Below are 26,515 nucleotides of genomic sequence, written 5' to 3'. Positions count from 1 at the left end.
GTGACACAGTGGAGGTATATTCATACTTCACAAAACCCGGCAGATGATGCGTCCAGGGGAATGACTGTACAACAGCTAACAACCAATAAAAGATGGTTAAATGGACCTAAGTTTCTAAGAGAACCAGTTTCAAAATGGTCAAATGACAACATTGAGTCAAACATTGTTGATGATGATCCAGAACTAAAGAAAGAGCTCTCAACAAATGTTGTAAACATTGAAGACACCAATAATGCAACCCATAGGCTGATCAATTACTTTTCTGATTGGAAAAGACTCAAGACTTCAGTTGCATGGATGCTGAAAGTAAAGAAAGTTCTACTTGAAGTAAGTCGTCGAAGAAAACAGTTGACGACAACTTTAAATGATTCCAATGTGTTGGAAAAGAGGTTGCAACAAACCAAAGCTTCATATGGAGGAAAATCCTTGTCTTCAGACGACCTTGCGGAGGCGGAAAAGGCTATTATCCAGTTCTGTCAATGGGAAAGATTCAGCGTAGAAATTTCATCACTGAAATCTGGAAGATCTGAAATCAGAAAAGACAGTTCTATTCACAAGTTAAGCCCCATTTTAGAAGATGGATTGCTGAGAATCGGTGGCAGGTTATGCAAAGCTGCTATGCCTGAAGAAAAGAAACATCCAGTTATTTTATCTAAAGACCAGCATATTTCCAAGCTGATTCTTAAGCATATTCATGTACAGAGTGGCCATAGTGGAAGAAATCATATGCTGTCTATATTAAGAGAAAAATACTGGATTACTCAAGCCAATGCGACAGCCAGAAAAATTCTTTCAAGCTGTACTTTCTGCAAACGAAACAAAGGTAAGCTAGGTGAACAAAAAATGTCAGACTTACCCGAAGAAAGAATAACTGCAGATCTACCTCCATTTTCAAATGTAGGAGTGGATTACTTTGGCCCAATTGATGTAAAAAGAGGTCGAACTTCTGTGAAGCGCTATGGCGTAATTTTTACATGCATGGCCAGTAGGGCAGTCCATTTGGAGGTGGCATACTCATTGGACACTGATTCTTGCATAAATGCATTGCGACGATTCATATGCAGAAGAGGACAAGTATGTCAAATGAGGTCTGACAATGGAACAAATTTTACCAGCTCAGAAAAAGAATTGAAAAGGGCACTGGCGGAGTTTAATCAAAATAAAATCACCAAGGTTTTAGCACACAAAGGAATTAAATGGAGTTTTAATGCACCCACAGCCTCACATCATGGTGGTGCATGGGAACGCATCATCAGAATGATAAGAAAGGTGTTGTCCTCCGTTTTGAATCAACAAACGCTGGATGATGAAGGATTACACACTGTTCTGTGTGAAGCTGAGGCAATTCTCAATAATCGACCCATCACTAAAGTGTCCGAAGATCCAAATGATCTTGAAGCACTTACCCCCAATCATCTGCTTACAATGAAGAGAAACCCAACCTATCCTCCTGGTCTTTTTTGAGAAATCAGATCAGTATGTAAAAAGAAGATGGAAACAAGTACAATACCTTTCAGATCTTTTTTGGAAAAGATGGATAAAAGAGTACTTGCCATTGCTACAAGAAAGGCAAAAATGGACAAAAGAGAGACGTAATCTTATGCCGGGTGATATTGTACTCATTGCAGATTCTACAGCCCCACGCAATTCTTGGACTCTTGGAAGAGTACTAGAGACTTTCCCAGATAAGAGGGGTTTAGTTAGATCTGTACGAGTTCAAACCAAAACAAACACAATAGTAAGACCAGTAACAAAACTTTGTCTTTTATTAGAAATGTGATAAAGGGAAGGTTTAAATGCATGATATATATCTATATATATATATATATATATATATATATATATATATATATATATATATATATATATATATATATATAGATATGTATATATATATATATATATATACATTTTAAAAAAAATGTACCTATGTATAATGGTTTGTTTGATGGCTCCTTATGTAAATATATGATTTTGAATTGTTTATGCCCCATGTCATTAACAGTTCAGGGGCCGGTATGTTGGAGCCATTATTTTGAATTGTATTTTTTGTTCGTGACACTAGAGGGCGTATGAGTATTTTGAGTATATTTAAGTAAGGTGATAATGAGTTACAGGTGCGCTGATGGAAGGTCAACAAACTTTTTGACCGTGCCGTGTTGAGAGTTGGATTGAAAGAATGTGCTCATGCCTAACAGTATGTTTTGAATCAGATATTTTGATTTAGTATTTATTTTCGTTCTTTTTGTTGTTTGCAATACCAAATGGACAATAAATGGATTTGGTTTATCCGAAACTTATTCTGAAGGTATGGACAATATTTATTTTATTCAAGACAAAGGCACGCGTCAGAAACAGACCAAAGAAACCATCTGCGTCCCTACAAGTTGCATTATAATGTGCTATAAAATGTATGCATTTCAGGGGTTATTTTTCAAAATTTTCTTCCGTGGGGGCATGTCACTACCACCCCAAATTATTTCTGCAGCCCCCGCTGCTGACAGCAGACCGAAAAAAAAAACATTTCTTCTCTCTGATGATGTGTGAATGACAAGGGCAGATATTATGAGACTAGTAGACAGTTTAGTTGTTGTTATTTTTGGTGTTGCCTTGTTACGGCCGACAGTAACTGGTTTTGCTTTTGAGTAATAACATGTTTGAACACAGAACTTGTCTTTTAACTAGTTCAAAACTCTAAGCAATCAACTATATGTAATCAAATATTTATTGAGTGTCCTTTTTCTTTGTCTTTGTCTTTCTGATAGATGGATAATTTTGTGAAGGACAAACTGTCTGAGTGGAACCTTATTAATTTAATCCCTGCATTTGAAGGTATGTAACAATCCATTTCATTGTTAGAATTAAACACCATGCCAATTTTCTTTCTCTTTCTCTCATGTGTAATACTGCATTGTATTGTAAGTACTGGTTGAATAAATGAATGTTGTGTATTTTGCACCCAATCAAATTGAAGAGCAAAGCTTCTTCCTCCTGGGTGGAGACGACTTGGTCACCCTGATACCACAGCTTGGGCCCCGGCTGAGGTTTCAGCAGCATTTTAAAAAATTCATTGAGGTACGCTAAGGATAAGACCTAGACAAAATGGGCTTCACGTGTTTTAAATGTAAAAGATTTTTAGGCAACAACTTAAGAACATTCTTTACACATCTGAAAATGAGGCATAACATTTATTCCACCTCAAATTATTTCCAGTGTGGTCAGACTGGGTGCCATCGGCCTTTTGAACGCATACGTTCTTTTAGGAGACACCTTTTAGGGCATGTTGTTGAATTTGAACCAGAGCATGAAAGCTTTGTTGAGCCTGCTCAGTCAACTTCCTTAGATCCACACTCTAATGAATTATGTGAGGTGGGATGCAGTGGATTGTGTGAGGTGGAAGATAGATAGAGTACAGTGGAGCAGTGGGATGAGCTTGAAGATGAAAGTATAACAGACAGAGTTGCTCTCTTCCTGGCTAGGCTGAGGTCGAAATCATCACAAACATTCAGTGGAATTAAGGATGTGGTAGAAAACACCTCACACCTCATCAAAGACATAGTTGGTAACCTGAAAAGAAAAACTGTCTCTTTTTTAAGAGAGATCGGACAATTTGAGAATCAAAACGCGACAGAACTGTTGGAGCAGTTTGAAGCAGCTGCTGAACCTTTCCGTGGGTTTGAATCAGATTACAAGCAAATTAAGTATTTTTCTCAGTCTGGATACTTTTTACAGCCAGAGGCAGTACCTCTCCCTGGCTTTTCCTATACACAAGAAACTGATGGAGTGACAGGAACTGTGAAACAAGTGGCTGTTCGGGACACTTTTCAGTATGTTCCACTAAAGCCTATGCTAAAACTGATCTTGGAAACTCCTGGAACAATGGAGAAAATCAGTGACTGGCGAAAGCTTGAAACTACAGCCCTTGAGGATTTTAGAGATGGTGAAGTCTTTAGAACCAATCACCTTTTTTCTGAGGAGTTCTCTGTTCCACTCTTAATTTATTGTGACGATTGTGAAATGGTAAATCCACTAGGCTCAAAAACATCTGTCCACAAACTTGGTTTTATCTATTTCACAATTAAATGCTTGCCACCAGAGTATCTCTCAAGCTTAAAGTCTCATTTCTTGTTGGCAGTGTACAAGTCTGATGATGCGAAAAAATATGGGATGAATGCTGTTCTACAGCGAATTGTGGATGACATTAGAGAAATGGAGGTTAATGGTATTCTCATCGAGACCCCACATTTCAATGGCACTGTTAAGGTTGGAGTGGCTCAGGTCTGTGGGGACAACCTTGGGCTCAACAGTATCCTTGGTTACACAGAAAGCTTTGCCGCCAATATTGTATGTAGATGGTGTAGGGTGCACAAACAGGTTTTGAGGGTCCAGATTTTTGAGGATCCTTCATCATTGCGTGATAAAGTGAACTACCTCTCAGACTCCCTACTAAACAACCAAACTGAAACTGGCATCAAAAGAGAATGCTGCCTCAACAAGTTGCTGTTCTACCATGTAACTGACAATGTAACTCCTGATGTAATGCATGATGTACTTGAAGGAGTTGGTGGTTATGAGATGAAGCTTGTTATCAATTCTTTAATTGAGCAAAAACTGATAACCCTTGAGCAGTTAAACTTTAGACTGACCAGCTTTGATTATGGGTTTAGTGATTGCCGCAACAAACCATCTGCCATCAAGCCTCAAGAATTGAAAAATCCTGATGGGGCACTTAGGCAAACTGCAGCGCAGACATGGTGTCTACTGAGACTGCTTCCCCTTATGATAGGGGATTTGGTGCCAGAGGGAAACAAACACTGGGAGTTGCTTCTTTCATTACTTAGCTGTATGGAGCTGATGTTTCCCCCTCAATTGACTCAAGGGTCAGTTATCTTTTTGGCTTATTTGATTCAGGAACACCATTGTCTTTTCTTAGAGCTATACCCAGAAAGACACTTGAAGCCCAAACATCACTTCATGTTGCACTACCCTGGAGCCATCAGAAAACTGGGGCCAGTGATTCACTTTTGGTGCATGCGTTTTGAAGGGAAACATGGCTTTTTCAAACGCGTAAGCCATGTATGTGACTTGTAATTTTCGCAACATTTGCAAGACACAAGCCTTTAGACATCAGATAATGATGTGCTACACCCTGTTGTCTGGCCAGCTGTTCACTCACGATTTAGAAGTTGGACAAGGATCCACAACTCTTCATGGAACCATGGACGATTTTGACAAGGCCAAAAGTGGCTTTGGTGATGTTGCCATTTTTACAGAGGTATACTTGCCATCTTGGATCAAGTACAAGGGTACACGCTACAGGCCAGGGATGACTCTTCTGGTGTCTCACTCTGCTGATGGTGAGCCTCAATTTGGCACCATTAAGAGCATTGTTATGGTGAACTCAAACATCAGAGTGATTGTGAAAAACTGGGAAACTACTGGCTTTGACAGGCATTTTTTTGCCTTTGCCGTGTGTGCTACCTCTGCAATAGAAGTTGTTGACCTTGATTCTATTGCTGACCATCACCCACTACATGTCATGAGGTCCCACAAGGAGAGTTGCAATGATCGCTACATTTCTTTGAGATACAAGTTATTTTAGATAAGATGCATTGTAGGAATATTGTATATAGTTAGTTGATCTTAACTACATTTTGTCTATAGCTTTGTCCTTTTGCCACCTCATTTATTTCTGATGATGTTCAATACAATATGTAATCTCACTGCCGTGGAATTATCGGTAACACATATATAATGCATCTTGTAAGTACCTTACAACTTAACCTTTTTTGTTTAGAACAATTTAACCAATTTATTCCATGTCTACATTTCACCTTGGTGCAATAGTCATTATTTCTTTTACATTCTTTAAAGGATTCAAACCCCCAAACTGAACCGGCTGGTGCCACTCCAGCCCTGGAATTGCCATTAGAGCCCACTACCCATGTTTTTGAAGAGCTTGGAGCAACATTTGTAAGTTCACTTGTTAAAAAGACTAAAACTGCATTGACCATTGGGAGACTAAGTGTGGTTAACTTCAGAGTTAACACCTTTTTTTTTTTACATTTATATTTTTTTGGCAGAATATCCGTGAATTCCTTAATAAGACACCTGAGGGAAAAGCTTGGTTGTGAGTCTAGATGAACACAAGCACGTTTCCATATCTGAGAGGAGATTGATGGTCAGGATCCTCGTCTCTCACTTAATTGAACGTTACGAAGAAAAGTAAGATCACTACTTTCTATCCCCCTTTCCAATACCCTGACCCCATCCGTAAGCAGCTACTTGTTACTTACCTTTGTTCGTATTGATAACTATTTTCATTCGTTCCTTGAAGCGCCTATTATTATCCCTTTACTTTTTGTACTCAACTAGTCCCTATTGCCATAGCTGATCGTGATATCTACCATAATCATGCTTAGGTTAGGTACTTCTCATTTTTTCCCTCTGGTTTAACTCTCAGCTCTCTCCTCTATCTTGATTCAGAGTGTTATGTGTTTCACATAAGTGAATAAACAAGACAGATCTTGTATATAAAACAGAACTGCCACACCCAAAATTTTAAACTCCTGTTCTTGTCCAGTCCAAATTCAGGAGCCAAAGCAATGCTGGCAAAGGCTATAGTGGACCAGTTCACAAGCTTGCGCGACTGCCAAGGCACAGGCTATGTAAGTAAAGTTATTATCCTCATTACAATTTTACACTCACAAAAAGTTGCACGGGAATTTGGAATGTGTAGTTATTTTGTTAAAACAGTTTTGTTTAAAGCCAATTGTATAAACTTAGTCTAAACTGATCACTTGTGGTGGAAATAGACAACAGCCAAATACAAGAAATTATAGCTGGCATATAATGACAGTCATGGACTCAAAAAATGAACTGGGCGTTTTTATTACACCTTATCAGAGTAGTGTCTGAAAGCACTGGGGAGACATTTGTAGTATTCATTACTCTGTTTTGTCTGTCTGTTTGTTACAGACCACCTTTGCGTCTGAAATAAAAAATACTTACTGGTATTCTGCTGGTATGTCAAGCTAAATATATTCCTTTTCTACCTTCTAAACTTGAGGATGCATGGTTTACCCCTGGGAGGCACCATAAACCTGCCACGGGATTCCTGGAGGAGCGCCTCCGGAATGTCCGAAAAAGAATCCGAAGTGGCAAGCGGGGGCCAGCAGCACAAGTGCCACAAAAGCCACTAAGGATTATACCTGGTACAGTAAGATGTCTTGCCCTTGAATTTCAATCCAGTTAATATCAATGCAACTGAGAGTAGATAGAAGTAATTTTCAATGCTGTTTTAAATAACTTTTTGGACTTGACCTACAGTGGCATGCCAAAGTTTTGGCACTCCTGATTAATCCAGGTGGATTGGATTTCACTGAGATCTGATCTTAAGCTGAGAGAATCTGAGCAAACACTGACTTTATGCAACAGAAAACTAGTTTATGACTTTTATTTTGTACATTTGAAGGAATTATATTGAACTCACTGCCTTTAGATTCTAAATTACACCTCACTTCCTGTTTCCTGTCTGTGATCCTGGGGGCGGTATGGATTTGGAAATCTCTATCTGAGAGGATCAGGATCATTTTAATCTAATCTAGCAAAGTTTTGAAATACTGATAGAGAACTCTGATCCATGGATCAGGATGGGATTTAGAAATCCGGATCATTTTGATGTGGATTTCAGATTTTTAAATACTGGGCCCTGAAGATTCATGATAATTTACACTCCTGAAAAAATTTCATAGCATTTATTTTCTGGTTGTATCTGAGTACTGAGTGCTTTTCAAACAGACATTCAATGTTGCAGTAGGTAGAGATATGAATCCTCAGAAGGGTGCCTAGATCTCCACATACCAGTGTACAAGTTAATTTGGAATCGATCACTGCTTGTTGGAATTGATTGATTTTTCTGCTGATGACAGAACAAATTATAAGCGGGGACTGGGCGGTCCAGTTAACCGAGTGGTTGAAGAGTAATGTGTGGCCACAAAGCCAGGTGGCTGCTTACATGGAGGAGACGGCCATCCACAGGGCCAAGTGGATCCGGGCAAATGGAACAAAGGCAGTGGTGAACATAATGATGGAGTTTCCACGTCTAGTGGACACGCCCGGAATGGTGAGCTTGCATCTCAAATCGTATGTGTGACCCTGTTAAATATTTGTGCCCCATTGCTTACTAAATCATTGACTTTTCCTGCACTTTTCCTGGACTTAGATATCCCAAGATTTTGTGATGCTGCAGCCCGAGGCCCCAGACAAATTGACAGCAAATTGGAACACACTATTCGCCCCAAAGATCATCTATCTGGCACAAAAGGAAAAAACGGAGATCACAAAAAACATTGATCTTCTTTCAGCAGGTAATGTTATTTGTAGAATGTTGATTTGAGATTTACGCTTGTGGGACACTGAGACTTCTCTTCTGCTTATACATTTTTTATTGTTACTGTATTGCAAACAATTAATGAACGAACACTTTTCGGTAACACTTTACAATTTGGTACACAAAAAATGCTTAGTTACTAGGGAACTACCCATTAGTTCCTGATTAGTTCCCTACGGAGTTCCCTAGTAACTAAGCATTCTAGTGTCACTTATTGTAAAGTGTTACCAGATGAACTAACAGGAACTATACTGGTTACTTACTAGGGAACTAATCAGTTAACCAGTACTTACTGGTGAACGCCCAACTCAGCCTTATTAGGGGACTACTGGTTAGTTACCAGGGAAAACAATAAGTGTTACCCACTTGTCCTATATTGTGAAAAATCTTCCTTCCTCCAACCATAAGATAAATGTACTGTTGTATTTGACTGATGAATCTATCATATATATTTTACAGACAAACAAGGGGAGGTTGCGTTGCAGCTGCTCCCAGTGTTGCTGCCCCCAGCCACCTTGAGCTCAGAAGGGCTTTTATTGATGTTCAGCCTGTAAGTTACAATGATTTTTACCTGAATTTATTTTTCTTCCTTATTATGAAGCTAAGTAAAATCATGACAACTCTGGTGATATTGCTGTTGCTGTTACAAGTACCTGACCTGTTCAAACAACTTCCTTTTGTTTTGTTTTTCTTACAGGTTGGAACTAACCTGGCGGAATACCTGATAAAGGCACCCACAGAGTACCCCTTTGTACTCCTGTTGGGGGACGGACATCAGTGCTCCCAGGCCTTTGTTGTCATCAATGGGACGGCTCTGGAGCACCCTTCCCTTCTGGGAGCTGTAGATGTCTGCTTTAAGGCTTTTTTTGTTTTTGACATCGCATACCCCAAAGTTTGCAGCAAAGTTTGGGAGTTTATCCAAACAGCGCTCTTTGATATCCCCAGACAAGAGGCAAATGAGGTCAAAATTCTCCGGGCTCAATTTAATTCCATTTAACCCCCGCCCCCATGAATTTTCATGATTGTTGTAAATTTGTTGCATTCTTGCATTAAATATTTGTTCTATTGTTTGTTTTACTAACTATATACTTTTTATTGTTTTTAAATGGTGTTCTCTGGTTCTGATATTGTGCAGCACTTTGGGCGAATTTGTAAATTATCTATATGAATGAACTTGAACTTAATTTTTAATGAATTGCTAATGAATTCATTTTAAATTGTAAATTCTTTATGAAATGAATAAATATTTTAAAGACCAACTCATGTCAATTGAAGATCTTTTAATTGGTAAATAAGAAATACAAACATGCATTGATATAATGTTTTGAATATTATCTTTAATTTTATAAAATAACTGTACAAGTTGCTTTCATAATGCAAAAGTTAATTGAAAAAAGTAATTTTTAATCCAAATTATACCCATGACCCATAATTTGGGTTGTATTCTTCAACCCATTGTTTAGTTAGTTCAACCCAACAATTTAGTAATTTCTACCCAACTTTGGGTAGAAAACATAACCCAACATGTTGGGTTAAATCAATAACCCAACTGGTTGGGTTAAAATAACCCAGCGCTGGGTGAGGCCCTTTTTGACCCAGCAGCTGGGTTATAAAATAACCCAAATTGGGTTGTTTTCAACCCAGCAGTTTTTAGAGTGTAGTAAACGGCCTGGCTTATTGCCGTGTTCGTAAAGCCTCAGCCTTGCAGAGAGCATTGAGGTTTCCGCCTTCCTATAGTTAAGATTTGCTTTAAGGCTGAGCGAGCTGCATCTAATTCTTTCCGTAAAACATGTGAGGGTTTTTTAATAAACTTCTTCTCTAAATCCTTAAGAAGGTGTTCTAACTCAAGTTTTTTTTCCATAAGACTCTTTTTCCGTGTTGCAGAATAAGATATTGTTGACCCCCTTATAAAAGCTTTTGCTGTTTCCCAAAGGAGAGATGGATCTATATCAGGCTGTTTGTTGGTTTTTCATAAAGAACACCCATTCTTTTTCAAGAAAATGTTGGGTTACTAAGAAGCAATGATTGTAGTCGCCAATGACGAGATGCAGGGTTAAGATAAGGTGAAGAGACAACTGCAGAGACTGACTTATGATCAGATACATCACATATGTCTACTCTATAGCACAGTTTTTTACTCTATCCATGATATGTCTGGACACAAACACATAGTCTATTCTAGAGGACTTCTTATGCGGGTGTAAATAAAATGTAAAGTCTCTAACTTTAGGGTTTATGATTCCCCAAGCATCAAGCAGGCCCAAATCTTCACAAAGCTTCAATTTAATGTACTGTCTCGAAGCTGCTGTATGTTTAGGAGGGTTGAGGTCATGGGTTTGAGCGCACAATTAAAGTATCCTCCAATAATTATGTGATTAACAAAAAATGATGATATATTGGTAATTAATTGAGAAAAAAAAAGTAGGTTCAAATGTGTCCGATAAAGCGCTTGGCCTTCATAGCAGACATTATGCATCGCTTGTCTGTGAAATTGTGGAGTTTAATAATCAGCACTGGTCTCGGTCCGTCACCCCTCTGTGGACCAAAGCTTTTCATTTTAAAGTGACGCCAAGAATACATTGGGCTGAGAACCTTCGAACCTTCTTTCAGCCTTTGAATTCTTATAGTGTTGTCTTCTATGTTGGAGACTTGGCTCTCTGCGTCGTTAATACATTTGGTGTTGTCTTCGATGCGTTGCGAAATAGCATTCAAAGTATTCGTGAACATAGACAGCTTCTCATTCAAGACTTTGCTAAAGCACTCCATGACTTTGCGTGTAAGTTTGAGGGAGTGACCACACTCACATGTGCCTTTTGGCCTTTTGGACCTTTTTCAGTCAGAAAAGTACCTCTGTCCTAGCTAGACATGTTGATGCTCTGAAATATAACCTCAAACCGTTGTGAAAATTATTTTTTGTTTGAATATAATTCGAAATATGCGGGAGCTAGGCCTTCGTACACCCTCTCAGCTCGGTGACGTCATCAGTCAAATGCTAATTTTAATAAAGATAATCCAGGAACATGTTAACCAGATTTCATTATTTAGATGAAATGATTGTAAACCATTTCAATTAAAGTTTTCAAATCAGACACTCACTGTAATCCTTTACATGCCCTTTTATCTAATGCAATTTAATAAAATAGTTGAAATTTTATTTTATTTATTGACATTATATTCTGGGGATATCAGATGGAATAAGATGGATATATTCTGATAATGATTCAGTTTTAGTTAATATATTAAGATGGATATATTGTGATAATGATTCAGTTTTAGTTAATATATTAAACCACACATTTATTTTGACCTACACATTTTTAATGAGTTTGGAATATTTAAACATTCTTTCCAATCTTTTTATCTCTTGATTTTATCCTTAATTGAGAAAATTACAAATACTCTGACAGATGCCTCTATTTTTATCTCATTTTAATTAGTTTTTTTAAGCGTGTGAACAGAGCTTTTATTTTGGTGCGTTTGTATTACGTCATAAGGCTGCGCCGCGCTCCGCATCTGTGATTCTGCTGAAGAGAGGTTTGTGTTTATAATCATTTAAAGTGTTTGAACCAATACAAGCTGTTCGTACAATTATATAGAGAACTTAGAAGTGAATTGATTATTTTCGAATGTAACATTGCAATGTATATAATAGCATTAATGAGCATTGTTTTGTAAGAATGAAGCGCATGAATAACAGAGAAGCTGCGTCTCAGTTCGCTCCCAGTTTATCGGATAAATTAATAAAGTCACCAGCGATGTTTCCATCTAAGGATTTTTTGCGAAAAAACATTTTTGTGCTTCAAAATTTGTATGTACATAGCTGACGGAAATGCCATTTATCGATTACATTTCTCTAGTGTCGACAATCTTTTTCCATTTAACTTTAGCACATAAATTCTATATCGATACTTCAAATGTTATCAGTAGTTTGGGAACATTTTTTTTTTTTGCGAGAAAAGCGGCTTTACCACATATAAATGTAGTCACAGAATTAAAGTTAGCCTACATATGTGTTCGTGTTTTTGATCCCGTTAAAGCTCCGTTTCTCTGTAGTTTAAATGCGGATTAATAATCTATTATATTTATATTATTAAATTGTATCTAAAATAATTTTCATATTGTTGGTATTTAAGAATAAGGTATTATCCTAACATCTTAAACATCATTTATCCTTATTTTTTAAACGTTTTTTTTATTGATTAGACTACAAATGAATATGAAAATTATTGAAATTTAAAATGTGAAGTTGTTTTAAGTGACAACATGGATATTTGAGATATTTCAAGTTAAAGCCACTAAAAGAATTGCACACAATTTTTTACAGTGTATACATTTTTAATAGGTAGTTGTTTCTCAAATTTAAAAAAATAATCGGTCTAGTACTAAGTATTAAGAGGCTCGACATTAAGCCTTGTCATGTGTAAATCGGTCATTCACTTAGCCTATACGAGTAAAAAAGTTGCTTGTGTGGATTTTTTTTTTTTCCGTGTAAATATAATTTATTCGGAAGCAATATTTAAATTTACATATTTGTGGTTTTTTCCCGAGGGCATTTTTTTTTTACATTTATAAAGCCCCCCTTATTTTATTAAATATATGGTTCATCTTTCATTTAATTTTTTTTAATTTTATCAATAAATTCAATTAAAATAATAAAACATAAGACTACACTGAAAAATGACAACTTGCACATTAAATTATGTTATGAGATCGTTTTAAATATATTTAATACACAGTGCTCGATGTGGGCCGGTGTTGTGCCGAACTTCGACTCACTGCCAAATTATTACCTCCCCCCTTGTAGAAATCAGTACATGATTGTCCAATCCTAACTCCACCCCTAATCCTAAACATATCTATAGGCTACTAGGGGGGTAATAATATGGCGGGGGTCAGAATTTGGGAAACACCGGCACTTCTATATTTTAATCTGAAGCGTACCCTCACCTTTTCTTTCGTACCGCCACTTCTCACATGTCACCTGTACTGTGTACTGTGTAATGTGCAACCCATTTAAATTCTATTGAGAATGTAGTAAAACTAAAGCTAAAGAGAAAGTTAAACATGATCTAAAACAGCCACTAAAAAGACTCTTTACTGGAATTGTTTTTATTGTGGTCAGTTTTGACTAACTGGTGTAATTTATAATAGATAATCTGTTAGGGGAATAGATTTTTCACTAAAGATTTATATCACAATTGTGGGATGTTGTTAGCCTGGTCCCACCAGACTTCCGTACATTTCATTCATACAGAGAGTCTGGCCTCGCTACATTGACAAGCGTTAACTTGTAGGTGGGTACTCTGTTAAAGTCTAAAACTATTGGACCCACTCTGGATTTGCCATATGCTATCGTTAAACAATGTTACTTATAAGGCCAAGTAAGTTAGAATCAAGAGCTTAAAATGATGGAGCTTCTTGATTTATTGACTAAATTGGTTTTCCCCAATGTGTAAAATGTTTTCTGCTAATTAGGAAAGACATGATTCAGATATTCCAAGAGATGACAGGAAATGTACATGTTCAGTATGAGTTTTAATTGAAGACTAAAATTACAGAAATTTAATTTGAAAAGATTTGGATGATATAACATCTGCAAAAAAATAAACAGACAAATTAACTTCATGAGGGAGCATGCCCTGGGACCCCGTTAAACAGTTCACACTTCAACTTTAATTTTTTGTTATTGACATTTTAATCGGGCTACTTGTCCAGTCGGGCAAGTGCATTTCTCTTTCTCTTGCCCCTTTCAAAAGATCCACTTGTCCTGGACAAGCGTTAATGTCGAGCCCTGCATTGCGTTCTCAAACCACGACTGGCTTGACTGCATGGTCAAGGCATTAAAGGACCGAACATTTCCCATGCCAATCTTTTCATAGACCGTAACGAGCTGCTCCACTTCCCCGTCGTCTTCTGACGTTCCCCAACATTATAGAAATGGTAACTAGTAGCCTAATTTCAATCGTCTCATTTCTCTGTGCAGTTTACAAATATTTAGAATGCTAAAGAAACGATATAATTTGCGATACGGGAAATTATTTATGGCTCAAAAGCAGCTTTTTTTTTTAGCAATGCAACAATTAGTTTTTTAGGGATGACGTCATCACACACCATTTAATCGGTAAAAGGCCAACTAGATGGAAACAGCCTGGAGACAGCACATTTCTTAAACTTTTTTTGCGCATATTTACTTTGTCAATAACAAAACGGCGTAAAAACTAATTGGGAACATGACTAACTGAGATGTAACGATGGAGAAACAGAGCTTTACAAACCTGAGTCATTTGAACCAAATGCTTCGCAAAATGATTCAGTGATTCGGTAAAAACAGTGTGAATGCAACAAACATGAATAATGACAACTTTTACATTGATTATTTGTGTAATGTATTACATGTAATGTACAAAATTCAATAATATAAAGAATAACTAAACAAAGATTTTTTATATTTTATGTTCTTAATTTGTAGTGCTAGTTTTGAGTGTTTTTAGTTTAATCAGGTGAATTAAGTCCATTAACTCTCTCTCTGACTGACTCTCTTACCAGTGAACTGAACTACTGAACTAGATCTGATTGAGACGCTCTCAGAGATTTAGTTTAGTGTGTTTTTAGTCTAATCAGGTCATTTAAGTCCATTAACTCTCTCTCTGACTGACTCTCTTACCAGTGAACTGAACTACTGAACTAGATCTGATTGAGACACTCTCAGAGATTTAGTTTAGAGTGTTTTAGTCTAATCAGGTCATTTAAGTCCATTAACTCTCTCTCTCTGACTGACTCTCTTACCAGTGAACTGAACTACTGAACTAGATCTGATTGAGACAGTCTCAGAGATTTAGTTTAGAGTGTTTTTAGTCTAATCAGGTCATTTAAGTCCATTAACTCTCTCTCTGACTGACTCTCTTACCAGTGAACTGAACTACTGAACTAGATCTGATTGAGACGCTCTCAGAGATTTAGTTTAGTGTTTATTTTTCTTCCTTTTATTTTTTCTCATCCAAAACAGGACAGAGTGTCCAAACACACAGGAAAAACTCCCAGTGAAGCAACTGAGATCCATGTGACACTATTATAAAGATGGCGTTTATTAAAGAGGAGATTGAAGAAGTGAAGATTGAAGAAACATTCAAAGTCAAACATGAAGAGACTGAGGAACACACAGGTTGGTTTCATTCTCAAAGCTGAACTCATTTGATCTTTATTGAAAAGTCCGGCTCTACAGAAATGATGTTTTTGAAGAATCACTAAGAGCAAATTTACATTCTATTGCATAACATTTTGAATGAAATCTTATGTAGCATAGAAATCATTTACTATTCTCACAGGATTAGTTATTACCTGAGATCATTTTTCAGGACCTTTTACAGAAGGTAAAAGCCGCTGTAATCTTTACTGACATTGTCCGTAATGATTACTGAGATGCACATTCGGACGGGACTAAAATCACCGAGAAGCTAATTATTACTTTACCCCACCTCTCCATGTTAAACTAGTCCCGTCAGAATGGCGCTATAGACGCATTAACATTTAAAATATTGATTTTCATGACAGGGTGTAGAAATCATGCAAACATTTAGGTGAGATTTTCTAATGGTAACTGAACAATGTTTATATATGAATAAAAGCCTTGATCAAATATGTAAACGTATACAGTGATCTTTTCAGAAGAAGTTCCTAGGCTTTCAATGGATGGACAACATTTTTTTGATTTTATTAAAAATATCTATATGACAGTAGGTGGTTCTTCCCTGTGGTATTGAAAATTTATATATTTCAAGGTATCGTATCAAAGTAGTATTGTGACAACACCACAATTTTCTTTTAAAATTTAAAGGGTGTCATGACTGAAAAAAGGTTAGGAAACACTGTTCTAGGTTATTATGTGTTGAGGTTTTTGTAATAGGAATAATAGGAAATTACTAGTCATCCAATTTTTTTATATCAGCTTTGCAATCCGTTAATTGGTAAGTTTTGTCAGGGCATGAAGAAATATAGAGCTGCGTATCATTGGCATAACAGTGAAAGCTAACTCCATGTTTCCTAATGATATCTCCTAATGGTAGCATGTACAGAGTGAACAGTAACGGTCCTAGTACTGAGCCTTGTGGTACGCCATACTGAACTTGTGATCGATAAGACATCTCATTTACTGCTACAAACTGATAACGGTCAGATAAGTATGATGTTGATGTTGCAAACCATGCAAATTTAATTCCACTAATGCCAACATAATAATAATAAAAATAAAATCTATTCAAATGAATGTTGTGGATATTCTCAAATGCAGCACTAAGATCCTGTAACACTGATAGAGCGATACAACCACGATCGGATGATAAGAGCAAATCATTTGTGACTCTGAGAGCTGTCTCAGTACTGTGATACTGCCTAAATCCTGACTGGTAGTCCTCGCAGATACCATTTATTTTTTTTGTAAAAAGATATAAAGTTGTGAGGAGATTGCCTTTTCTAGCATAATTGACAGAAAAGGTAGATTCAGGATCGGCCAGTAATTGACATTCTTTAGGACCAAGTTGCATTTTTTAATAAGAGGTTTAATAACAACTTAGTTAAGTTTTCGGTATCCTAATGAAAAAGATACATATTGTACCTTTAATGTCAATAATTTATTTTTTTTCACAGCCAGAGGTCACATTTTCAAAACAATAACAAAGACGAAGCTTGATGACGCTATGAAGTAGAGTGGAACGATAAATTAATATAAATTATATATCAGCTAATAAATTAGTTTTTATAAAACGGATAGTTCCAGTCCTTGATTCTGATTGGTTGAGCCGCGTTAGAAGCTGTTGTAAATTACTCAACAAACACACACCTGTGAGCGCATTACATTAGTATTACTGCGCAACTGCCGTTTGTGATTCTTTGTTGCTGCATGTGTTGCTTGGCAACCTCTTTGGAACTACATTCCTTGGCGGAGGAACACACGTGTTATAACGTTATGTTTTTTGTTGCTGGTGTTTTTTTTATGAATAAAAGAAATTTTAAAATATTTTTATGGAGTAACTGTAACAATAAAACGAATAAGTCCCTTGAGGCCGTGTTTTACAGTGGATTTAGAACAGCTAAGGGGGTTTTGCTCCGCGTCGTGCCTGACAACGCCCCTTATCTCTTCTAAATCCACTGTTAAACACGGCTTTGCGGGGCTTATTGCTTAATTTTATTACCTGTTTGATTACACTATTTCACACTAAGTATCTGTCAAGGCCAAGATTGTCTCTCCAGCCTGAAAACACCATTGATCCTTGTTTTATTTCTCTGTTTCTCCCAAAGCCTGCTTGCCTCTGTGGTAGGGATGTGACGGTGAGGATTTTTTCACACCGGTTAATCGGCGTGTTACAACACCGGTCCTGTTTGTCAGCACGTTGTCAGTGTCCTTATAGGTTACGTTAGTTGCACGTATAAAATTAAGTTAACGAACAACCTCGATCCATCAGGAAACGCCATAGGTCGCTAAATTTCACTGCGCTTCATGAAGAGTTTTTCTTTTGCGTGAAGAAGCCGTTCGCCGGAGATGTGTTAAAGATAGCAGTGCTTTCATGATTATTAGGCTACCGGTTTAATAATCCTCCTGGCTCCGGGTCTGAGTGAGTCATTTACTCTCTTACCTTTGTTCTTTGATTTACTTTAATGACACTTTAAGACCAGCTGCTGACAGAGACGTGATCGACACGCGTCCCATTTTCTCACAAATCTCTACGTTAATTTAAGACTTTATTTAAATAATTTAAGACTGCTCTTATGAGGACACTCGACAAAACTGACATTTTGGCATAATTTGTGTGTGTTATGGTTTGTTCAAGCCCGAAAGAGAACTCGATACTGACGCGCGTCTTTTCTGTGGGGCGCGCGCGGTCTCATTAGTCTTGTCGCGCTTAATATCATTCACATTAATAAGAGCGTGATCATACAACGGTAGTCAACGGGTGACAGAAAAAAACGGATACTGCGTAATTGCGTTAAATATATAAATATATGCCTATATATATTTTTTTTTTTTGCGGTGTCGCGGTGGACAAGTGATGAAACTGGTGTTGTGCCTGAACACCGGTAACACCGACTACCGTAGCAAGCCTACTCTGTGGATCTACTTTTACGTTTTTTTTTTTTTTTGTGAGGTATATATATATATATATATATACACACACACACACATAGATCCCTCATTAGCACCTTACGTTAATGGCCCATTGAAGCGGTCGCTAATTAATGAATCCATGTATTATATCTATGATTTCTACAAGCGGACGCCGAGGATAGTGCGGATACAGAGGTGGGTAGAGTATCCAAAAACTGTACTCAACTAAAAGTACAAGTACTTATAGAAATATTTCCTCAAAGTAAAAGTAATAATCTTATTAGTTACTTGAGTAAGATTAAAAAGTATCCAATGAAAAAACTACTCAAGTAGCTAGTTACTTCGGATCATATATAGGCACATATATGTATGTGTGTGTATATATATATATATATATATATATATATATATAACATGATATTATTTAGATATTTTAATTTAAATGACTTTTATTATCATAATTAGATAGGCTGTCTTTGCAACAAAAACAGAAGAGACAAGCATTATTTCTGCCATCTGTTGCCCAAAAATCATTGCCTGTCCTTTGGTTTGTATAATAGTAACTTATTTAACTACATTCGGATTATAAAATTACGAAATAAAGTTACTCTGCAGAGTTTTGCATTCAAAGGCATTTAAAGGCAGGGAACCATTGACACAGAGGAGAAAGAGTTAAAACTCTTTACATGTGTAAAGAGTGTAAAGACTCTTTACTCTTTACAAACTCTTTACACTCTTTACAACTCTTCTCATGACCGCTACTGAACATCTGAACACAATCTAACGATCAAATGCACATCGACGGATCTTCTTCCGACTGTTCTCCAAAATGTAATCAAATGTATATTTCTGCAGCATGTTTAAACTGGTAAACTAAGGAAGGAAAAGGCATTCGTTTTCAAGACGAGTTTGCACGCCACTGCGCAATACAGACAAATTACCGCGGGATGGCAGGTGTTCATTTAAACATAAACTGTGAACAATGGTAGCTTATTTAATGTATAAATTAAGGATATATTTCAAAAAAACGGGTAATGTCATACTTTGTAGTATTGCTATCGTGGCGTAATAATCTGTTTGGTTGTAAAATGTATTAACTGAATGAGATGAAATCGAATGTATTGTCCTGTGGAATCATTAATTCACAGAGATGGTAAACCAATAAAGATCTTCATCGCTGGCAAACAATATGATGCATTTGCAGATTTGCTTTCACTTGACTGTAGGTCCACGGCCACTTCATCCAACACTCTTGATGTTCTTAAACCTTCCTGTTACGACTCCGAGTGTGAAACCGCTTCAGACGATTCAGTGCGTGCAGGGAATCATTCAAACGGATTTGCGAACCAATTTAGACAGATCTGCCCACTTGTTTGATGAAGTTTTTGAACAGAATCGACTCAAAAGAGTGATTAATTTGTGAATTGAGCATCGCTCATGCCCCAGAAAAAAGGTACAGCGCGCTTGGAATAAACTACGCATTTAACAACATTAAACGTTAAAATAAAGTAACGAGCGGAACGTCGCCCAATGTAACAAAGAAAAAAGTTTTTTTTTTTTTTATTGCTCGAGTTGAAGTAAAAGTATCCACATTTAAATCTACTCTTAAAAGTACAATTTTGCCAACAAATTCTCAAGTAAATGTACTTCCCACCTCTGGAGACTGGTTAGTGTTAGTAGAGTTAGTAAGTCTGAGAACCAGCTGATATTATGTCACTGATATGCAACAATGACAAGGGACAAGCCATTATTTGAAACTGGAATTTCTCTGGATTTACAAATCCACGGGAACTTTTGGGATAATGTAAGTACACAAAATAAATCGCAAGTGGTTTTTGCATATTGTACCTTTTAAGAAAGAGAATCTATGAAATCATATTTTTCAGTTGCTTAGTTGGTATAGGGTCTAACATACATGTTGTTGATTTTGATGATTTCGATGATTTAACGAGTTTAGACAATTCTTCCTCTCCTATAGCAATGAATGAATGGAAAGTTTCCTCAGGGACACTACAATCCACTCCCTGATGCAATACTGTAGTAGACAGTTGCATGGTTTTAAATTTCTCTCTAATATTATCAATCTTGCAAGTAAAGAAGTTCATACTACTTCTTCATACTCATTACTGCTGTGCTGTTGGGAAACGTCTGAATCTTAAGCTTTATTTTAAATTAATTTAAGTTAATTTAGCCACTGTTTCAAATACCTAGGGTTGTGTTTGCTTTCTTCTAAGAAAATCGGAAAATAAGCAGACCTAGCAGTTTACGAGGCCTTTCTGTATACAATAATGCTTTCTTTCCATGAGATGCGAAAAACCTCTAGTTATGTTTTCTTTCCGCTGTGCTCGATCTGTCTGTCTGTGTTTTCACTGTTATGCGAAGGTGAAGAAACAAGTGATATCATATTTAATCATATGCATATGTAAAATAATACGATCATCAACATTTAAAGGCCCCCTGAAATCAAATTTTTTTAAGCTTTTATCATAAAGATGTTAGCCTTAAGGTTATGAATAAGCTGGTGTGTTCCAAACCAATGTCAAAATGTACCCACATTCCAGTGTTGATAAAAAAAATGCATGAAGCTAGAATAAACTTTTTTTTAAAGCAAAGGGAATGTTCTTTCTTTTTTTGACACATTGCATGTTCAGAAATTCATACAACAAAATATTCTGGGGTACATGAACATTTTGTGAAAACGATCAAAAAGACTGTAATTTTTTTTAACGCTGCTGGGGAAAGAGCTAAGTACTCATGATTTTCAGCCATTCAAAGCTTTGTGTAATAAGCATTTTAACACAGTTACATTGTAACAGTACATGCCTTGAGATCAAGCATCTTATGTTCAGAAAGTTTTGGTCCAATAATTCATTCCTCGCTTTTGGCAGAATGTAATTAAAGAAAATGACTAGTTATCCCTTCTTTTGTTTCATTTATACACTCTGCTATTATCACCGGGTGACATAGAAGGAACTTTTGGAGCGGAACGAGTTGCCCTGGGGGAGATTTCCGGAGCGACACCAGGCCGGTCCGGCGGCTAATCAAGCAGCCATTGGAGCGCGTGTCTCCAACGGGGGATTTAAAAGCAGCGGCTTGAAGAGGCTAGAGGAGCAGAGCGGTCGCGATCAAAGTGTGAGGCACGAGAGCAAGAGAGGCAAAAGCGGTGGGGCAGCAACAGAAGCAGAGACGGGAAGGATAAAGTGCGGTCGAGGCGCGGGCATGATTGAGATTGAGAACTGAACGAGTGAAAGCATTGTTGGATGTACAGGTTGTTATCGTGAGAGAAACGAATGGGCCCTGATCTTCGGATCGTTCGTCAAACCTGATGTCCCCTTTTTGAAGATCACGACGGTGGATTGGCCGGCCCCGACGAGGTGGAGTGAAGGTATACTTTTCACTGTGAAGTGGTGTGTCATTGCAGTGTCTGAAGATTGAAGTGAGCACGTGTGAAGATTTACAGTGGTTTGATGTATGCACGAGTATGGGAAAATTAAATGCTATCAGCACTCTGAAATCTTTGTCGGGGATCGTCTAGCCCGGCGGTGCGTCAGGAAACAATTTGAGCTGCTGGGGGTAAAGCTTTGTACAGGTGTCCCAGTTCATGCCGCTGTGGTAAAGAAAGGAGAAGTTCAGCTCTGTGTGTCGTTGTGAAGATCTGCATGCTGCCATTACTGTCCTGTGGGAAGAGAAGACTCAGTTATTAACTGCTGGATTCTGTACTCACCATTGCCGTTCTGTGAACAGAGAGATCCTGTCATCCGCCGTTGCATTCTGCCTGCTGCTGCCCTGCGAAAGAAAGGTGACACTCAGTTGTCTGATGCTGTCCTGTGAAAAGAGAAAGTCCACTGACTGCCGCTACCTAACTGTAGATCCCCGTGTCCTGCCTACCACTTACTGTTGTCTGCCGCTCTTCATCGGAGAGTCCTGGTCCTCTGTCCAATCCCCCCCACTGTGGTCCTACAAGCGGAGATACTCAGTCATCCGCAGCTACTTACCTGAAAGCTAACGCCCTCGTTCCTCCACACTGCTGTTCTGTACAAGGAGATGACCAACTGCCGGCTGGCCTGAGTCTTCCTCCATTGAAGATTCCTTTGACCTGTTTCAACGAGCGGCCCCTAGGCCGCTCGTATTTTTTTAATATTTTAGTTCTGGGCAAGTTTGTGTTTGTTTTTTGATAACTGACAGTTTGAAATTTTTTAGTTAAGAGTTAACAATATTGTTAAGAGGTTTTGAGATTGCATGTAACACCTATCTTAGTAGCTTAGTGCGTATAGTATCTAACATACATGTTGCTTTGATACTGTTGATTTTGATGTGTGTTGCTTTGTACCATTAAACTGGGCTTAATTTGTATTTCTCTTTTTTTGCCTTAGACCTAATGGCACTGAAAAAGGAGAGTCAAGAACTGAATGAAATAGAAGAGAAAGACCAGTGTGACAAACAGAATGATCTTATTACTGAGGAAAAGTCATTTAGTTGCTCACATTCTGAATATACTTCACTAAAAAGAGCAAATGGAAGTTATTTGACCTGCCAACAGTGTGGAAAAAGTTTCAACAGAAAAGGACATCTTAAAGTCCACATGAGAATTCACACTGGAGAGAAGCCTCACACCTGCAAACAGTGTGGATTAAGTTTCACTCAAGAAGTAATCCTTAACAGGCACGTTAGAATTCACACTGGAGAGAAGCCTTTTACCTGCAAACTGTGTGGAAATAGTTTCAGTAGGGAAGGAAGCCTCAAAAGCCACATGAGAATTCACACTGGAGAGAAGCCTTACATATGCCCTCAGTGTGGGAAACGTTTCACTCAAAAAGGACACCTTGAAAGCCACATGAGAAGTCACACCGGAGAGAAGCCTTTTACCTGCAAACTGTGTGGAAATAGTTTTATTCAAAAAGGAAGCCTCGAAAGCCACATGAGAATTCACACTGGAGAGAAGCCGTTCACCTGCAAACTGTGTGAAAATAGTTTCAATCGAAAAGCAAGCCTTAAAAGCCACATGCGAATTCACACTGGAGAGCAGCCTTTCACATGCCCTCAATGTGGAAAGAGTTTTACACACAAACCAACTTTTAATAACCACATGAGAATTCACTCCGGAGAGAAGCCTTTCTGCTGCCAACTGTGTGGAAAGGGTTTCATTCGAAAAGCAAGCCTTAAAAACCATGTGAGGACTCATACTGGAGAGCAGCCTTTCACATGCCCTCAATGTGGGAGAGGTTTTACATATAAAACAACCTTTAATGCTCACATGCGAATTCATACTGGAGAACAGCCTTACACATGCCCTAAATGTGGAAGGAGTTTTAGACAAAAACCAACCTTTAATGCCCACATGAGAATTCATACTGGAGAACAGCCTTACACCTGCCCTACATGTGGAAGGAGTTTTAGACAAAAAACAACTTTTAATACCCACATGAGAGTTCACACTGGAGAGAAGCCGTTCACCTGCCAACAGTGTGGAAAGAGTTTCACTGCAAAAGGAAACCTTAAAAAACACATGAGAATTCACACTGGAGAGAACATGTGATTAGTGTGGAAAAGAGTTTTGCATGTAAAGTAAACCTTGATTCACATTTTTGATCCGTGTAATAAAAAAAACGAGACCCCATTTTTGTTAATTTTGTGGGAAGTGTTTAAATTGGCACTAGAACACTTAGGCTACAACTCATGTCGCAACTGAAGTTAAAGGGATTGTAGTTGATCTATGATTCGTACTGGCCAGCTGCTCCCCGGATTGCAACGCATTGTGATTCGTGCATTACTTGCAAAGTTTAATGCATGTACTTTGAAGTTCTGTCAGTTTTAAGCATCAAGCGCAAGAAGACTGGAACTCACACGCTGTTGTCTGTCCACACACAGCACGTGAACGCCAAATTCAGTTCTCTTTCTCTTCTTTTTGAGCTTGAACAGACACGTGCACGCAAAATTAAGTCAAAATGCCCGTCTCTGCGAGTGTCCCTGTAAACAGTTGGTCATGTGTTGTAAACAACTGAGAAAGAAAACGGATGCGTATCATTATATTGGATCCGTGCATTCGTCTTAAAGGGACAACAGCCTAATATTCGCAGCTGTTTGTCACCAATGTTAGTCAAACATCAAAAGAGAAAGGGAAAATCACTTTTGTAGCTTTTAACAAAGATACATTTTAATTTATTATTTAATTTATACAGTAAAGTTAATTTTATATTTTTTTTCTGTTTTTCCAATATCGTGCAGCCCTACAAGACGGGCAGCAAAATACTAGGCTCTTTGTCCATTGGATATAGATGAATTGTCACCTGTAATGAAACCAAGTATTTTCACCATATGGAAGTGGGTCCCACTTTCAGAATATATGAAATATTTGTATGAAAAGTTGTCTCTTTTTGAGTTATGTATTCTAAAAATAAACTTGTTCTGTCGATCAGGATCTTTTGCTGGTTTATTACGAGTTTAAAATGGTGCGAGCGCAGTCAGCAGACACTTTGAATTTGCACGTACAGAGAATGGCATCGCATCGGGAGCTGACTAGCAAAATACTGAATTAAAAGCAAGGAAGTTTGTATACAAAGTCAAAGATATTGATGTAAATGACAAATTATACATAGAATTATATACACTTTAAAATGCAATCAAATAATGGAGTGCAATGGTCATTATTTCATTCAGTGAGAGAATGCATAAATTGTCAATCCGGATTTGAATATGGCCACTGGTGGTGACCTCTAGAAGGTGGTTCCAGCTAGCAGTCTCATCACTGATCCAAGGTGTTTCTAGCCTATTAATTAGTCAAAAGTAATTAGTTATTTCAGCTTAACCCCCTCACACAAGTATTTGTGGCACAATCTTTTTTTCTTTTTTTTTAGACAGAATAGAAGAGAAAGTGTTCGTGTTACAGGATCAAGTGCTGTCGAAAAAGCGTCTTCAGCTGTTTCTTGAAAGTGGCTACTGACTCCGCAGCTCTGGTTGAGTTAGGCAGATCATTCCACCAGCAGGGAACAGACATGGTAAAGGTCAGAGAAAGAGATTTTGTGCCTCTTTGAGATGGTACCACAAGACGACATTCGCTTGCAGAGCGCAAGTTTCTGGATGGCACATAAGTCTGAAGTAATGAGTTTAGGTAAGAGGGAGCAGTGCCAGTGGTTGTTCTGTAGGCCAACGTCAGTGACTTGAATTTAATGCGAGCGGCAACTGGCAACCAGTGCAATTTTGTGAGGAGAGGAGTGACGTGTGCTCTCTTTGGCTCATTAAAGACCACTCTGAGTATTCTGGATTACTTGCCTCATAATGCATCCCCCAGACATGAACTGAACCAGCAGACTTATCTTCCTGATGCATCTGGGAAAACAAGTCATGACAGGCCAGTTGTTCAAAGGTAAGCTGATTGGATTTTGGTTATCGGATTGGATCAAATCTTGAAAATGGGTTGTTCAAAAGGGAAAGAAGGAATCTGAAATCAGATTAGATCATGGAATCTAATCCTAGTTTTAATCTGTATCAAACCTTCAGTTTGTGTTGTTCAAAACTTGTCAGTAGGATTTGGATAACTTTGATCCAAAAAAGCAGGATTATCCTGATCCCAACAGGGGGTAGGATTTCAAGGTGGATTCCTTTGTATACATAAATGATAAATTTGTATCATTTAGTGTATATACTTTTATTTATATTTTGCACTTGACTTGTGTAACCATTGTAACAGTGATAAAGTAGATATAGGCTACGAATTAAGCTATTCAATATAGTAAAGTAAAAATAAAAATGATCCCCCAAACAGATTTCAATAACAAACGAAAATAATATATTCCATTTTTCTGTCATTCATCACCGTATATTAATTTCAAAGAAACAATCATCAGAGATGAGCCTGTCAAAAATAATTTTTAACAATTGCATCCCTTACTATACATCCAGTCAGTCCCTCATTCTGACAGAACGCCCAACATGACATCATGACTTTGCGTAAACATACACGCCACTTTCAAGTCAAGTGGCGTGTTATCTATACGCATTTTGAGCTATCCGCGTGTATGTCTAGG

General features: G+C 37.7%; 1 protein-coding gene across 2 annotated transcripts in view; it reads left to right on the top strand.

The window, feature by feature from the left end:
• LOC130070402 (gastrula zinc finger protein XlCGF8.2DB-like) overlaps positions 1 to 24,903 on the top strand; it is a 124,629-nt gene extending 99,726 nt beyond the window's left edge. Inside the window, exons 2-3 of one of the 2 annotated variants that reach the window (XM_056234783.1) lie at positions 15,404 to 15,554; positions 22,865 to 24,903. In XM_056234783.1, coding sequence (XP_056090758.1) covers positions 15,470 to 15,554; positions 22,865 to 24,027 — 1,248 coding nt within the window. In that variant the 5' untranslated portion in view covers positions 15,404 to 15,469 and the 3' untranslated portion in view covers positions 24,028 to 24,903. The remainder of the gene's footprint in view (positions 1 to 15,403; positions 15,555 to 22,864) is intronic. The other variant, XM_056234788.1, reaches the window with a different exon arrangement.
• The last annotated feature ends 1,612 nt before the right edge of the window (positions 24,904 to 26,515 follow it).

The sequence above is a fragment of the Rhinichthys klamathensis genome, unplaced genomic scaffold (genome assembly GCF_029890125.1).
Source record: "Rhinichthys klamathensis goyatoka isolate OS25496 unplaced genomic scaffold, OSU_Roscu_1.1 h1tg000018l_1, whole genome shotgun sequence".
NCBI classification, from domain to species: Eukaryota; Metazoa; Chordata; class Actinopteri; order Cypriniformes; family Leuciscidae; genus Rhinichthys; species Rhinichthys klamathensis.
The sequence above is the reverse complement of the archived record's forward strand: the minus strand, read 5'-3'. Positions and strand labels throughout refer to the sequence as shown.